This window comes from Misgurnus anguillicaudatus, chromosome 11, assembly GCF_027580225.2.
Source record: "Misgurnus anguillicaudatus chromosome 11, ASM2758022v2, whole genome shotgun sequence".
Classification (NCBI taxonomy): Eukaryota; Metazoa; Chordata; class Actinopteri; order Cypriniformes; family Cobitidae; genus Misgurnus; species Misgurnus anguillicaudatus.
Window position 1 is genome coordinate 13,422,147 of NC_073347.2, and position 16,112 is coordinate 13,438,258.

Genomic DNA, 16,112 nt, shown 5'->3' on the forward strand with positions numbered 1-16,112 from the left:
CTTTTACATAACTTTAAAACATAATGCTTAGTTCAATTAATTTCCTGACACACCAAAAAACACACCAAATCTTAGTGAAATTAGATACAAAACAAAGAAAATTACCAATCCTGATGTGGTTGTGGTGAGAACAGATGTATGTTAGGACACAGGGTCTTATTCATTGAACATGAGGACTTGTGGGGGTCTTGAAGTGGGTTGTATGGCAATCTTCCAAAAAGAGTGTGCTCGTGCACGTATGTCCAGCATGATTTATGGTGGGAAGAGGCAATGTATTCTTTTCATTCACAGAGGAAACACAATATCCTGTTCCATTGCCAGACCTCCAACCTGTGGTCTTACATACATTTCAGACCACTTTTGATGTGTCCGTCATTATGCCTGACCTCCGGGTGTGATTTCAGTCGTCCAATGTGAGAAGTAGCTTTTTGTTACATTACACTCAATAAACAAGAAAATTATTGCTTGCATATCAAAATATGGTATAACAATTTGTTGAACAATTATAGAACAAATTGGGAAAAAAATAAACTAATAAATAAAATAAAAAATAATGGTATGAGATCATCATACAAACAATTTTTAATAAAAAAAAAGGATTTTTAATATTTAAATGTAGTAAAAACTTTTACATTTTTTTGTCACTTTTACATAGCCTATTTAATGTGCAATATTTAAAATGCAAAAACTACCCAGTTTAAAATTCGGGTTTACCCAAATAAACTTTTTTATCAATGTTGGTTTAATGGTAATTATTATAACATATTTAAATGAGAATATAAAAAATATACCTAACTTTAAAAAATTTAAAAACATTTATTTATACTCAAAATACAAAAATTGTGTCTTTTGTAATAAAGTTTGAAAAAACTGGAAAAAGAGACATTAAAAATTAACTGTTTTTTAGTGGTAAAAATGTAGTAACCACGTTTTTTGGTGTATTGATAACTATCAGCAAAGCCATAGTTTTACTACACTAATGTTATTTTGTGGTTACCATGATTTTACTACATTTACCATGTTTTATGGTTTTAACTGTAGTAAAACCATGGTTAATTTTCGTAAGGGTTTGTTTACTACCTGCAGTTGTGGTTCAGTATCCGTCTAGACGCGACCACGCCTTTATAATAATGAGGCTGTTTTCATTGGCTAGCAGCTGCCACGCGCCTCCCCTGCGTCAGTGAGCTCGGCAGCGGTTGCCCTGGAGCCCGTAGACGCGGGCAGATTACAGACAGACGGGACGGAGCGCTGCTTTTCAGGAATGTGTCCTATTCACATGTGTCTTCATACTAAGTAAGGCGAATTATGTGTTTACATTTCCAAAACACTTAGAATGAGATTCATTTGATCGAGTTATTCGTAAAGAAATGTCTGCACAGCAAAGAGCGGTGCAGCTGTCAGCAGCCTCGCTCGCCGTTGTTCTCTGTCGGGACGAGGACAGCAAATTAAACGCGTCCGGTACCAACGGGCAGGACGTGTTTGAGGATTTTAAATCACAGAATTCCCGAAGCTTTTGGAATAAAAGGCTTGTGAACGCCGTGAATGACGTTTACTTCCAGGGATGGCTGGAGAACTACGTCCTACTCGTCCAAGGCAATGCCAATAACTTGGAGGTGCTGAGGGAAGCTTGGATGCGCAGGGCGCTCAGGTCACCTAAAGGATTCACTATTAAAGCAGTGGGTAGGTGGTCAGCATTTGGCTATTTTAAGTATATTCGTATGGATGTTCAAAAATGTGGAATCAATAAATGCCATGTGTTCAGATGCATTGTTGGCTTATTAATTCAGGCAGTAAGTCTGGTTTTCATGCTCATCATGGGCTTGCAGATATAACTGGGGTTAACAACAAAGACTTGAGTGCCCAGCTGTGTTTAATAGGATGGAAATTTGAGAAATGGTCTATAGGTTCAAGATTTGTTTTCTTAACATTTTGTTGATCCCAGAGTGTCACGATTCCCTGAAAAGTTGAATGGTGGCTTTGATCATGCTGGTTAGACATGCATGTCTAACACTTTATTTGACTGATATATTGCCTTGAGTATTTTACATGTGAATATGTTATATCCCACAGCTCTAGAGAACTCAACATACTCTAGATATGCGATCCAGTTTCAATGTCTGTTTCTTCATAGAAGTCCAAGAAGATTGTTTCCCTTCTTATTTCTGTGTAGCTACAATAGAGAACCACAATATAATATCCGTTCTCAGTAGAAAGTACCTGACCAACCGTTTCCTGAGATCTCAACTTGCTTTAGGCATAACTGTGTGTGTGCAACATAAGTGCATTATTTCCAGATGACAGGAAATATGATTTTTGGGGAGCAGTCTAACCCCTCTCCGTCTGTCTCATTTCCACAACTCAGTTTTAACTGGGGTAGGTAACTACCAAAAAATGTGTCATCTCAAATTTGTTTTGTTGGTTGTTGTGATTTGATGGGAGGTAAAATGGTCACATGTTGAGGTGACAGACCTTTTGTGATGGTGTGGATTTCTGTTGCCTCAGGTGTCGCCAATTCCAAGGGGCGTCTGCTGGTTTGCCCTCTAAAAACATGAAGCAGATTGTAAGCACCGCCATTTGCTCCTGCTGTCACCACCACAGACGCTGCATGTTCACAAACACCGCGAGGGAGAAATACAGGATATATAGCTGAGAAATGCACATTGCTGTTAGCAGTAGATGTAGGAAGCTCTAATGTACAGTGAGCTTTTTCCACTGAAGTTGTCTCTTGGATAATTGCAGCATTAATAAATGCATTAAATGCATTTATTAATAATTGCACAATTGCATGCATTCATTTGGAAGCAAATTCTAAAATTACCAGCTTAAATTTGGTATTTTGTACTGTGCTGATATGAGCCCAACCTGAGTGTCTCTTTAATTTATTACTCATTCACCAGAACTCATAGTCTTGAGTTATGTGCTGTCCACCGGGTGATTTTATTGCTCTTCCCCTGGAACTGATGTCCCTTGTTTCATGCTCAGTGCGCCACCATAGAGCCTGAATCTTTTTATTGCGGTCTGAAGAAAGTGCAAGGACATTGTGTAGGCACTGGCAGCTTTAAGATAAGAATTATGTATTGTTTGATATATGTGGTGATAGCCTATTCCATAACCTTCAACAAATAACAAGTTTAAGATCTATTTATATGTCTATTTGAAGAGCTAAGAGATGCAAAACCCTCTAAGGGCCTCTGATATGTTTTCTTGTAAAAGAGGTTCAGACTCTTAATGGATTCTGCCAAGAAACCGATATAACTAAATGGCTTGAGGTGAGATTAAGCAGATTTGAAGTATTTGATGAACGTTTACTATACTTAATTCATGCAGAGAGCATTGGGTTAATAACATTATCTAATTTTTTGCCATTTAGAGGCTTTTGCAAATTAAATCTGAGCTCCTCATATGTTCCTGTAGCTCATTTGGTAGACTGTAGCGTCAGACTCAGCCATGCATAGGTAATGGGTTCAATGCCAGGGAACACACATATTAATAAAAAAAATGTGTTATATAAATCGCTTTGGATAAAAGCATCTGCCAAATGCATACATGTAAATGTTATTATGTATAATGGAAATTTTGGATTACTAAGCTTGAGAAATTTAAAGCATCGCCATTTTTTATCTATTTGTTCCCAAAACACACCATTGGACACTCATCTCTAAAATCGGAGTTTGCTGTTTACCCTTGCTGATTTGGTTTCACTACTTATTTATTTTTAAGACTTTTTGCAGAGATCTCCAATGCCCCATTCTGTAGGCCTGTGTTTAGTCAGCAGGAATGGTTTAGTGGGTGTGATTATCCATCAGCAGATGGGCTGATGAATTAGCAGGTCACCCTCTCTGTCCTCTTTATTATCAGTATACATTATGTAAAAAGACGGATTGTTCTCTGGGGTCTACATTGCTTAGTGAAGTGCAGGAAGGCGAAAATACCTTGTTTTATTAAACGTTTGGGCGGTCGACCTCGTGCACATAATGCTCATAATAGTTGACCTTTTCAGCTTAAATCTAAGACTTCTGTATGGTTCTAAAAGCCTTATTAATTAGGGATGCATAACGATTAATTGCAATTAATCTACAGCAGAATAAAAGTTTTTGTTTACATCATATATGTGAACTGTAACTTTGTATAGATAAAAGCACACACATGCATGTATATATTTAAGAAATGTTAACCTGTGTATATACATTTGTATATTTATGTATAATTTATATTATGTATAAATATAAATACTTAACACACATATATAATGTAAACAAAAACTTTTATTCTGCTATAGATTAATCTTGATTAATCGTTATGCATCCCTATTATTAATTCACATTTAGTTATGTACAGTATGTACTGCTGAATCTATACTTCATTAGACGTGCTCAGATCTGTGTTTTTGAGGCATTGAAATAGTGAGCATAGATTTGTGATTAATGATTGCAAAAAAAAAACCTATTCAAGGCTGTTGATTGTGGTCTTTGCATTATTGAGTAACTTAGGATCATGCTTTAGTCTGAGCATTCATTTAAGTTGTAATGAGGGGTATAGTATTGCTTTGCACAAATGATCTCAAGCATTTTTAAACATGTTGTGTAATCTAAAACAATTAAGCTGTCTTTATAGCTGTCACTATAACTATATACTCCTGTATTTAATGAGTTTCTCAATCCTAAGCAGCCTGTTAGATGTTTACGCAATGTAGACCATATCTCCTTAGATCTCAGCTCATTAGCCATGACATGACATCGTGCTGGTGTCTTTTATCCTGAGGTCAGCACCCTGTGGTTCTCATGCATTGGAAGTTGCCCTCTTGCCCTGATACACCAAAGGTCATTGCTCCCTGGTTTATCCCTTAAAGATGTTGTTGCTGACCACAAACTTCCAGGAGTGTTTGTAAAAGAACAAAAGTTGGTTTAAAGGTGCCAAAGAATGCATCGCTACAATATGTTACATTGTTCTCTAATACCTATATAGAAGGTATGTGACTTTATTACGTGCAAAAATAATCCAGAGACAGTTTTACAGGTCCATTTACAACTCTAGGATTTGTCCTCAGAATGAAATGGTCTATTATTTCATAATTTGAAAGGGTCATGAATAATAATATTAAGCTCTGCTCTGATTGGCTGTTTCTCAGAGCGGCTCATTCTAGTAGCTCTGTGTGTGTGCAATCAGACCTTATGTTTGAGCCTGTAAACAGATTTTGAAGAATAATCAATTATTCAAAGATTGGAAATAGACATTTCTGAGTGGTAAGTTTGTGTTTTTTCAGTATGGACCTGCAAAATGTCAATAGTAAAACTTTAGCCTAAATAATAGCATTATGCATTAACTAGTGTGTACTTTGTTTTTAGCATGTAGCAACAATGTACTTAATTTAATGTTGGGCGTACCTCGACTGTAACGTCACAGTCGGTATTATATTGCAATTGGCCTGTTTTCCAGCTGTGTTGCATGCACGAGTTTTACATAAGAAGGAGGAAACAATCGTGTTTAAGGCTCACTATGTCATTACCGTGTACAGAACACTTAATATTCATCTATGCCTATAAATACAGTTTAACATTCTACGGCACCTTCAAGAACATAAAGTATGTGGTCAGAATAAATAAGTCATATGCTGTGTCCATGCCCAGTGTTGGGAGATAAAGGCGGAGCTGGATCAAGTTTCTAAGAAAGCAACCAATGGAATGTTTTCATGAGATAACCAAACACCCAAACCAAAGCCCTCCAAAAGCAGCCATGTGACTTAACCTTCGTTGAGTAGTTGAAATCTTGTATCGTTTATCCACCACTGTAGTTAAACAAGCCTGACAGGATAGCATGATAGATGGGCTCTTGTACTCCCCCAACTCCCTCTCATAGAGCTTCTTTCTTTCTTGCTGTCTGCTGAGGTTAATTTTAGCTGTCTGTGTGACTTCATTTACTTCAAATCCAAATGTTCATGCTGTCCAAGCACTGCACATATACTCATTTTCAGCCTGACCATTCATAGTTTGTTATATATTTATCTATGTGCACGAGTGGTCTGGAGATATGTCTCTCAATGTTTTTCCTTCCAAGATATTGTACACCTTGATGTAAGCATTGTCCATGTATTTTAAGAATCGAATGTCTTTTAAAAGCATACTAGACATACCTTTCCCATTACATAGGAAGTCAACTTTTGATGAAATTTGAGCTGGATGACATATTTATGGAGATCACAGCCAGGTGGAGATGTAAGCCAGTAAAAACAAATCAAAAGGTTATCCCGCACTCCAACTGTTAAGAAATGCACTAGCTGTGTTTGTTGTGGACAATGCTCATCTCATATTTTTATTCAGTCCCATTGCTAAGTAAAATAACATCCTATCCAAAGATGAGGCAATAGGTGTAGTCTCTCTTGTAAACATGCCCTGAGTGGGAAATCACAGTTAGATACTAAATCCATTTCCATGCTCCTGCTTTACTTTATTCAAGATACTGTAACAAAGCATTTAACATAAAATCTTATGAAGTTTCTCCCAGTGTGTGAAGATGACAAACCCAAGTCTGAACTCAGTCGGAGGCAACGGTTCCCATCTGTTGGAAATTACCAGCATGGGTCATAATTAGTGGTGCAAGAACGCTATAGACTGTGGTTTTAATAACTTCTGGTTGTAAGTACCGCATCTGAAATGCCTAACACCTCACAAAGCCAATCAGGAAATCAAATCTTTTTCATTTCTTGAGAGGCCTTGAAAACTTCATAGTAGACATAATGTGGACTGTCACGCTGACTGAAAAGAGGACACTCATTTGGCAAAAACATGTCTCAAAATCCTAAATTCCTTCACTTGTATTTTCGGTGAAATACATAGCCTGTAGATAATTTTCGACATTTCTATTCCAAATATTTATTTTCATAATATAGGCTATTCATTACAGTTGCTGTATATAACAGAGGCCTACATTTACTCTTCGTATGGCCGGGAACATAGCCTATTTGCATCAGTTTCAAAAGAACTTCAGTGTACTTCAGCCTGGAAACCTGAGACGTCCTGCCAATTGATAATGACCTTCTTTTGTGTGATCTGATACAACATGCTATACACAGAAAATGACTCTCTACAGTGCAACAGGACAGTTTTAGTACACATAAAATATTGGTTTAGAATTTTATATAATATAATAAGTACATGAGTCAATAGAGTGTAAAAGTCGCACATTCATTGGCAATATTGTCAACATTGTAAAATGGTCCTTAAAATCAGACTAGCAAAGCAGAAAGTTCCTTCATCATCCCTTTGCGAAAGGATCAGTAGAAGAGATTTATTTTCTTTGTTCACTTTAGGACACAGTTTTAGTGTCAGATTTCAAACCTACACCTACATTGTGCAGCTTGAATGGTTGTTTGTGAGAGGTGTGTTGTTAACTACTGTGCACACATGTGGGTGGTACTGGCTGAAAGGGTTAAATGTTTAGAGCGATTTATGGATCTTTATTATGTGACATGGTTAAAAGCATATGAAGACATCTTAGAAGGTGTGCTGCTCAGGAACCGTGACAGTATTTTAACTGAAGAAAATATTTAAATGAGTTCATCCATAACATGCAAGCAATGAGAAAACAAGTACTTAAGAACACAATAGCCTACTTTAAAAAACATTGAAGCATGTATTTAATCTCTTTTCATGATCTTTTTGAAAACAGTTAACCATGTATGTTCAGTCTTTTATGGGAAAGTGTGTTTTAGGTGATGTTATGTGGGAGCTTTGCAAATAAAAATTTGAAAATTATATAGGTTGTATTTCCAAATACTGCCAGTGTCAAGCCTTTAACATCTGTTAGTGGATGTGTGTTTTTGTGCAAAATTTCTGTTTCAGGTCCTTCCAATTTTCTCAAGTCATGAACTTGAATGCCAGAAAAGCGCTGTTTTATTAGATAGTTGACCTCTTGACCTTGTGATGTCATCCAGACATATTCTTTATTGCTGTGCAAAGACCAATTCACACCACCAAGGTTTCCAAATAATTGCCCATTCAAAACGTGCAGTATAGTGGGTAATGGGGTAACATTAGAACATATGTTAACCATTTCTTGGTTAAAATCTGTTTAACCCCAAGCAACCCTTGTATAATGAAGGCCTTTCTGCAGTGTTGAGAATGAGATATTTATCTTTCAAACTTAAAAATTAGGATTTTCATCTCTTTATTTTGTTAGTCAAATAATATAAGCTCTTGATATTCAACTGATCAATTGTATCAAAATTCCAGCACATGAAAAAATTAGTGCTAAATAGCACTAAAAGCTCGTAATCATAGGGGAACCATTTTTATTGCTATACCACCTACTATAAAGCACCTATAAAGAACCATACAAGGCTGATATAGTCCCACTATAACACCAGATATGGTTCTATATAGCACAATATGGTTGTACACAGGTGCTATACATGTACTACATAGGTGCTGCTATATATAGCACTTAAAATGGTTCCTCTATGATTACAAGCCAGTGAAACAATTTTAGTGCTATTTAGCACCGTTTGTTTTTAGAGTCTATACAATATTAATTAATGTTTTTCAAGACAATTTGTCATATGTTTGAAAGCATAACACCCTGTATTAATCTTAAAATTACACTCAAAATTCCTTGTTGCACTTTAATTTTTACATTTAATCAATTTGAAATCACAACTATTTTTTTACTTTCTTGACTTGCACTATAAATTATAAAAGTAAAGTTAAAAAAGTTAAAATTCAACTTTTTTTATAATTTATAGCAACTCCTCACTAGTTTTTTTTTAAGTGGTGAAACTGAAACATTTAATTGCAACAAGGATTTTTCTACAGTGTATGATTTATTTTCATTTCTCTTTATTTTGTAAGTCAAACTATATAAGCTCTTAGCATTTAACTGTATAAACGTTAATCAAAAGTATACAATATTAATTCATGTATTGCTATGTAAACGCATTTCAATGCATAGACACCCTGCACAGAATTCTTTAGGGTCAGGAAGTTGCCTACATGTGTGGTTTTATCAGGCTATCCTTCACTTTCTCCTTCCCACTCTCTTTAAAAGAATCACAGCCTACTTTGTGTTTATATTTTGGCTACTCACAATGTTTCAGAGATGATAATATAGGTCAGGAGTGCTCAGATCTACGTCCCTGAAGAATCTGGTTTCAACCACCTTCCACAACACCTGCCTTTAATTTTCAAGTGAAAAGACTGTGATTAGCTGGTCTAGAGTCTTTTATTGGGGGTTTTATTGGGATTGTTACTTTGCAAGTAGATCTTTAGAAGATAGACTGAAATATGTATAATGTGATATAATTCACCTTACCACATGAAGGTCTTGTTTTTATAGAACATGGACATGAATCAATGAAAAAGCCTCTTTCACAGTTTCTGTTTGTGTATTTGGGTTGCTTGAATCAACAGTGCACTTAAACGTTAATTACTTCTGTGGTTTCCTTGTGTGTGGTTTGACACCCAGGTTATTTTTTAACAGAGACTAAAACAATAAATAAGCGGTTTTTGGTTAACCTGTCTATCTAGTGCTTTTTCAGTACTTAGTTTAGTGACCACCTGTACATTACCATTTTATAAGCTGTTCCTAAAAACATTTGATAAAATTCAACAGTCAAGTTGAAGTAGCTCATTGTAATGTATAAAACAGCACCAGCCAAGTTATTGTAACAGGTCCCCCCTTTTTAGCTATTTTAAAGAAAAATAATTTCAGTGTGTTGGATACTTAAAAGGCTTAATACTTATAATAAATATACATTGATAATCTGTTGCTGGTATTGTTGCTGCTTGCATGTTAAATGCTGTGATATTTATTATTTTGCTGTTGCGAGGTTTGCAGTCTTTGTTTGTCAGTTCAGTATGAAATCTTATCTGATGTTCATGTCTGTTTGTTTGCTCTGACTTTTCCTTAAAGTTTTGCTTAAATGTCACCCGCCCAGTTGTCTTTGTATTTGTTTTAAGTTGCATGTGACTTAAAATCTCTTACTAAATCTTCCTTACCACTGTTTGCAAAGTGACATGGTTGCCATGGTAACTGCTAAGGCATTCATGTGACAAAAGTTTTAAAGTCGTCCGAACAGCTTCATGATACAATGGGCTCTGAGTGTTTCCCTGGAGAGTAAAAGGACATGTGTCCTTAGTAACAACCACATGAATTAAAGCTGATTGTTGTGCAAAACGTTTCCCGCTCTCTCTGAAAAGACGCTATATCAAGCACAATTACACCAAGAAACCTTTTTGTTCTTAAATACAAGAATTTTGTGGGCATAGATTATGTAATTCAATAATGCAATTACAAACATCTTTTCTGTTGCTTAAAGTCTCAAGAAAAACTTAAGGCTCTGTGTACATAAGTGCATTTTTTCGCACAGCGAAAAGTTTGAGAACCACTGGTTTAACAGAATAAAATAACTTTCACTTTTAAAACAACGGTCTGTCATATTAAAGCTGTCTGTCACATTAAATGTCCTTTTTTGTGGCAAAAAAGTTTATTACTTATCTGCTTGTGTGCTTGTTTTGGGTGTGTGTGTCATAAAACACACGATGTACTTAAAAAAAGATAATTTAACAGCTAAAAATCCATGTTATAATTTACACGGTCATAGCAGCTGGTCATTGTCATCTTTCCTTAGCGTAATGGTCATGTGATTATAGCATGTAGTGTGTATGCCAGGCATAACCATAGCAAAAGTAAATGAAAATGCATCTAAACGCAGTCAGAGTATGTGCTGTTCTCACACTTTGACTACTTTCCTGAAATTAAAGGAGAACAAGAGACTTATCTTGTGTATTCATCAGGTTTTCCCCTCACACCCCTCAGAAACCATGAGGTCAAAAACCTTTGAGAGGATTTCCCGTCTAAAACCTTAGACAGGATGTTTTCTCCCACGGAAAACAGTGTCAAAAGAGAAAATTGAGAGGAAAAGAAAGCATGTATTTAGCATACATTATCTCTGTTGCCAACAGAGTCAGACATTTAATGGGAATGAAGAAAAATGCGAACCCTGGAGCAAAATTGACTTCAATATGATAGATAGACCGTACCTCTTTTTTTACAACCTAGTCATATATAACAGTAATTGTTTTGGTTTTTACTTTTTAAGTTAGTGGGGATGGACACACACTCCCACCAGGGAAAGGTCCTAACATTAGTTACAGATGAACTCAGTATGAAGTTTTACAGAGGCTTCGCCTAATTAATCAATAACAGAATGGAAAGTCAAAAATGGCAGGTGTCCAAGATTTAATGTAGCCATCCCTAGTTAATAATCAAGACTTTGCAAGCGTGACATGCATTACAGGGATTGATATTAATGCTTAACTAGAAAAAAAACTAGATGAGTGAAATTTCAAAGATGGGAATGGGATGGGAATAGATTTAAATGTAAATTCAGAGCAGGAAAGATTAATAGGAAAAGACTTTCTGAATGAGGCACAGATGTGGCACAGATGTATTTACCCAGGAATCACAGGATGCCTCGTCAAATTTTGCATAAAAATTAACTGAAGCTGTATTGTTACATGTTTGAGACAAATTAACAATCAATGATCTGAAGCATTGAGAGGCTTTGTTTTCCATTATCTCCCACAGACCAACCAAAATATCCAAGCATTAAACTTTACTTTTAAAACGTTCCTGTCTTTACAAGGATCAAATAAAATTCCTTAGGCAAATTTACCATTTTTATTACAGTTTCAATTGCATATTTTTTCTCTTGGTGTGTAACTTGACATACTCCACCTGTAATTATTCTCCCATCTACTTCTGACTGAAGTTTCCCTCTCTTGGGATTTTATGGATTGTTGTATCTTTCATCAATCTCATTGCTTTAGGGGACATTCGTATATGTTGGTAGTAAAGAAGCAGACTTCAGACTCTTTAGTGCAGTAGACTAACAATTCGCTTCTTGTTAATGTCATGTTTGAAGTTTTCCATCACACCATTTGTTTCCCATCCAAGTGTATTTTTGTTTACTTGACTGGAAATTAAAGTAAGATCTAATCTTTTTATGTATATTGTTTCCACAGGTGATCTCTCTCCAGTGCAAATGTCACCGATCTCCCAGTCTCAGTTCATCCCGCTGTCTGAAATATTGTGCTCTGTCATATCAGACATGAATGCCACCCATGTGGTTGTAAACCAGGAGGCGTTAATCAACCATATGACGAAAGCACACCCAGGTAACATGGTATATATTTGTATTTTGCATGTTGTGCCTTCCTATTAGGGGTGTCACGATTCTCCAAATCCTCGACTTGATAACATTTTCGATTCGCGATTTGATTCGATTTGCGATTTTTACATTTTTTTTGAAAGCATGAAAAAAAATGCTATGCTTTTAGACTAGACTTTTATGAAATATAATATCTGACCTTGAACCTGGAGATGCCCTGCCATGTTAGTCGTGCTGCCAGTGGAAAAATATGGTACACACACATACCTGATAAAACAAAACTTCCTGTCAGATGAACATCTGTCAGTACTTTGCACCTTAAAAACGCGCTTTTATTACCTTAGGCGCTTGCTGTTTTTTTGTTTCCCATGTAAAGAGCAGCTTGCGTGGTGTCTCCTGCATCTGCCATGCTATCTTTTGACTAGCTGTAGCTAGCTAAGTTAGAGGAGGTTGACTCACAGCACTCAACACCTGTTTTTTCCCGCTTGGCAAGCCGACCGGACGTCACATGGGGGCGTGGCAGCATCAACGATTCCATTTTTAATTCAAGGTTGTGACTTAATTTCGATCGATTTCGATTTAAAATCGAAATCGTGACACCCTTACTTCCTATGTGTTTGAAAACCATACTTGATAACATTTGTAATTGAAATGATTTTGGAAATATGTAAACCAGTCTATGAAAACCCAGCTGAAGTCATTTTTTGTTGTTTACTGTTTTCTAAATAAGATCCTTCATATAATGTAAAGAACATTATGTGAAAATATAACCTTGATATCTTGGCAATGTCAAATATTAAAATCAGTGAGGAACTACACTATATTGACCCCAACATTTCCATATTATTCCCAGGAATGACCATTCCTACTCAAGACATTCTCTACAATGCTCTGGGAAATCTTATTAAAGAGCGGAAGATTTATCACACGGGCGAGGGCTACTTTGTTGTCACTCCTCAAACGTACTTCATCACCAACAACATGGTAAAAGAAAGGAACTGGTGGAGTACTGCTGACAATGACCTGCCCTCACCTCCTCCTATCACGTACCTGGTGAGCAACGAGAGTTGCATGGACACCTCTACTGAGGTGCCTGGCGTGGCCCATTGTAAATCCTGCAGCTGCTTCTCTTCTCCAACCAATGTACCTCCATCTCTCCAAGACCATCAATCCACCAGCATTAGCGAGTGCACGGGCAAAAGCCTCAAGTTGCCAAAAGAGCACAAGCCCGCAGTTCAACACCAGTCCACTTCTACAGCAGCAGATTACCAGGCCAGCGAGATCAGCAAATCCACCGCCGCCGCTTGTCGTAAGGACAAAGAAAAAGCTGGGCGCAAATTCGGCCTCAACCTGTTTCGACGAAACACGGGGAAGAAAGAGAACAAGCTTAAGAAGGAATATGCCACGTTCTCCGGACAATTTCCACCCGAGGAATGGCCTGTCAGAGATGAAGATGATCTGAATAACCTCCCCAGAGACCTGGAACACGCCATCATCAAACGGATCAACCCGGAGCTGACCGTGGACAATTTAGTAAAGCACACGGTTCTTATGAAGAAGCTTGAGGAGAAAGCCGAGTGGAGAGAGAGGGCCGTCGACAAGGGCATTTCCACCGAAGCCCTCGTAACTAAGCAGAGGCATCAAACCTCAAAGACCGCAGGGAGGAAGTCTGTCCATAGACCTACTCGCAGTAAGAGAAGAGGACCTTCGTCTAAAGAGAAACAGAAAGGAAAGAACAAGACTCGGCAATGTGATGAAGATGTAGATACGGACGATCAAATTCTGCCTGAAGTGGTTTTGGAGGAACCTGGCAACCACGAAGAAAGCATGATTCCAAAATGTGTTTACAAAAAACAGATAGACAACCCATTTTTAATGTTGCCAGGGAGAGACATGGAACCGAATACGGGTCATAAAGACCAAAGGAGGAAAATCACTGGGCGGCGAGAAAGATCAGGTCACAGGTCAAAATCTTGGGATCCTCATCGGGCCCAAGCAGTCACTGCCGGTGTGGAGAAATCCCACACGATAATGGATGCAACCTGTGAACAGCTTCACGAAAGAGCGCTGACTGTGAACTCCAGCCTGGATGGTAAACCAATGAAAGAGCTTTGTGGAGATTACAGCTCTGTCTACCCTCAGAGCAGCACTTTGAGGATAGAGGACAAAATCAAGCTGCGAGAAAATAAAGTCAGAAGCAAAGAGTGCAGAAATAGCAGAGTAAGAGAAGTTCAACATAATGCTTTTCAATGTGACCCAAAGAACGCGTGTGACGCGACAGAAGCACCTCTCTCCTGGCCCGATCCCACAATTCATCGTAGACTTTCCCTACATCTACATAACAGCAAGGAAGCGTCACATCACCGTCCTGATCTGCTGTCTTCGCACCAGCAATCTGGCAACATAACAAGCGGCCAACACCTGTCCAACATCCAGAACCTAGACAGAAACACAAGCCAGACTGAGAGTGAGGCGTACAGTGATGAAGAGCATCACATTTATCAGAAGGCAGATGAAGATGGTGTCTGTAGCGCCTTTAACGTGATTGAGGAACGCGTGCACGAGACTGGCACATCCCGCTGCCGGCAGCCTGTGTGTTTGGATGGAGAATGGGATGTCAATTTCATGGAGGGCCACATAGCAAATGCTCATCAAAAACCCGTCAGTACCACACAAAGGCAGCATGAATATAGGTGGCAGTCTCTTCTTCAGAAAGATGCCAGCCCCAGACAAGACCCCCAGGGTCTGGGGAAAAGACTTCACGAAACAGATCTTGTAGAAGGTGAACCATCTGAAGCCCTGGAAAGCAGCATTTTTGACTACTGTCACACAAGCGAAGTGGACTCTGATTCTGAGACCATACATAAGTCTGCGGATGAAGCTGAGGGCCACTGGATCTGTCGCGCAGAATTGAAGGACTGCCATAAGAGCACAATAAAGACATCAGAGGATGCTAGCAACATTCACAATACAACGCTCCACCCAACTGGGGCCTGCGCAGGAGAAACCACAGAGAGTCAAAGTAACCCAGCGGATAGTGGAATTGACTCTCCAAGGTTAGTTGGATGGTTTGATGTCTGATATAAGATTGGTTTACTACATATAAAGTGTATGTGTACGTGACATTTTTCAAAAGCGCAAAGGAAATTTTTTACGTCATATTTGTCATGTAAATGCCTAAGGTTCAATGTTTCCTGCATTTAAACAATCAGCTGTATTTATATAAAAATTCTGATTTCATTATGTAGATTTTGTTTTTCACTGATTTGTAGGACACATATGAGTTTAACCTCCAGTAATTCAGCCATACTCAAAGGACTGAAGCATCGTGGTTTCCTGCAGAACTATGAGAAGCTCCACTCCAAGAGTAACAACATTCATTCTCAGAGCTCTCTGCTTAAACTTACACCCGTCATGAATGTTTAAAAAATAAATCGGGTCAGAACATGGGAGCGGTTATAAAATGTATAAAATGTACAGAATTATTTTCAACAAATGTAAATTTTCCCTAAATACTACTTATATAAATGTAGGTTGATTTTATAGACTGTCTGCATCACCATCTTACATTTAAACTGATTTGACCTATTGGTTTATTGATTTATTTCTGTAAACATGTTTTTTGTAAACGGGTCTTTGGTTGTTAGGAGAACATGACAAGAGATTATTTGATGAAGTTAATCCTCTACATTATTTCTGTGTAAATAGGTTATGGGCACAAATAAAAGTATGTTGAAGAAATGCCTTCATTGTTTTTGGTTTCATTAACATCAACCTGTAAGAAACAAATACTTAGGACTTTAAATAAGCAAATAAGATATATGAGGAGGGGTTAAAAAACTAACAGGCAAACAGAATTTATTCTGCAAACAGAATTTATTTATTCTGAGCTCATTTAAACAATAATATAGACAAATATGAACGAAATATTTCAATTTTTTATATATAT

At 37.5% G+C, this 16,112-nt stretch overlaps 1 protein-coding gene across 1 annotated transcript; it reads left to right on the plus strand.

Annotated features, from left to right (window-relative positions):
• The first annotated feature begins 1,192 nt into the window (after positions 1-1,192).
• stox1 (storkhead box 1) lies at positions 1,193-15,908 on the plus strand. Its single transcript, XM_055170843.2, has 4 exons — positions 1,193-1,680; positions 12,018-12,170; positions 13,017-15,219; positions 15,436-15,908. Exons 1-4 carry the CDS (start codon positions 1,368-1,370, stop codon positions 15,587-15,589), a joined length of 2,823 nt encoding a protein of 940 aa, XP_055026818.2. The 5' UTR covers positions 1,193-1,367; the 3' UTR covers positions 15,590-15,908.
• Positions 15,909-16,112: the final 204 nt, after the last annotated feature.

Excerpts from the sequence above, each read along its gene's own strand:
- stox1 (XM_055170843.2), top strand. The coding sequence starts at position 1,368 with ATGTCTGCACAGCAAAGAGCGGTGCAGCTGTCAGCAGCCTCGCTCGCC. Across the intron at positions 1,681-12,017 it reads ATTCACTATTAAAGCAGTGG|GTGATCTCTCTCCAGTGCAA; the intron begins GTAGGTGGTCAG and ends TTGTTTCCACAG. Across the intron at positions 15,220-15,435 it reads AGTGGAATTGACTCTCCAAG|GACACATATGAGTTTAACCT; the intron begins GTTAGTTGGATG and ends ACTGATTTGTAG.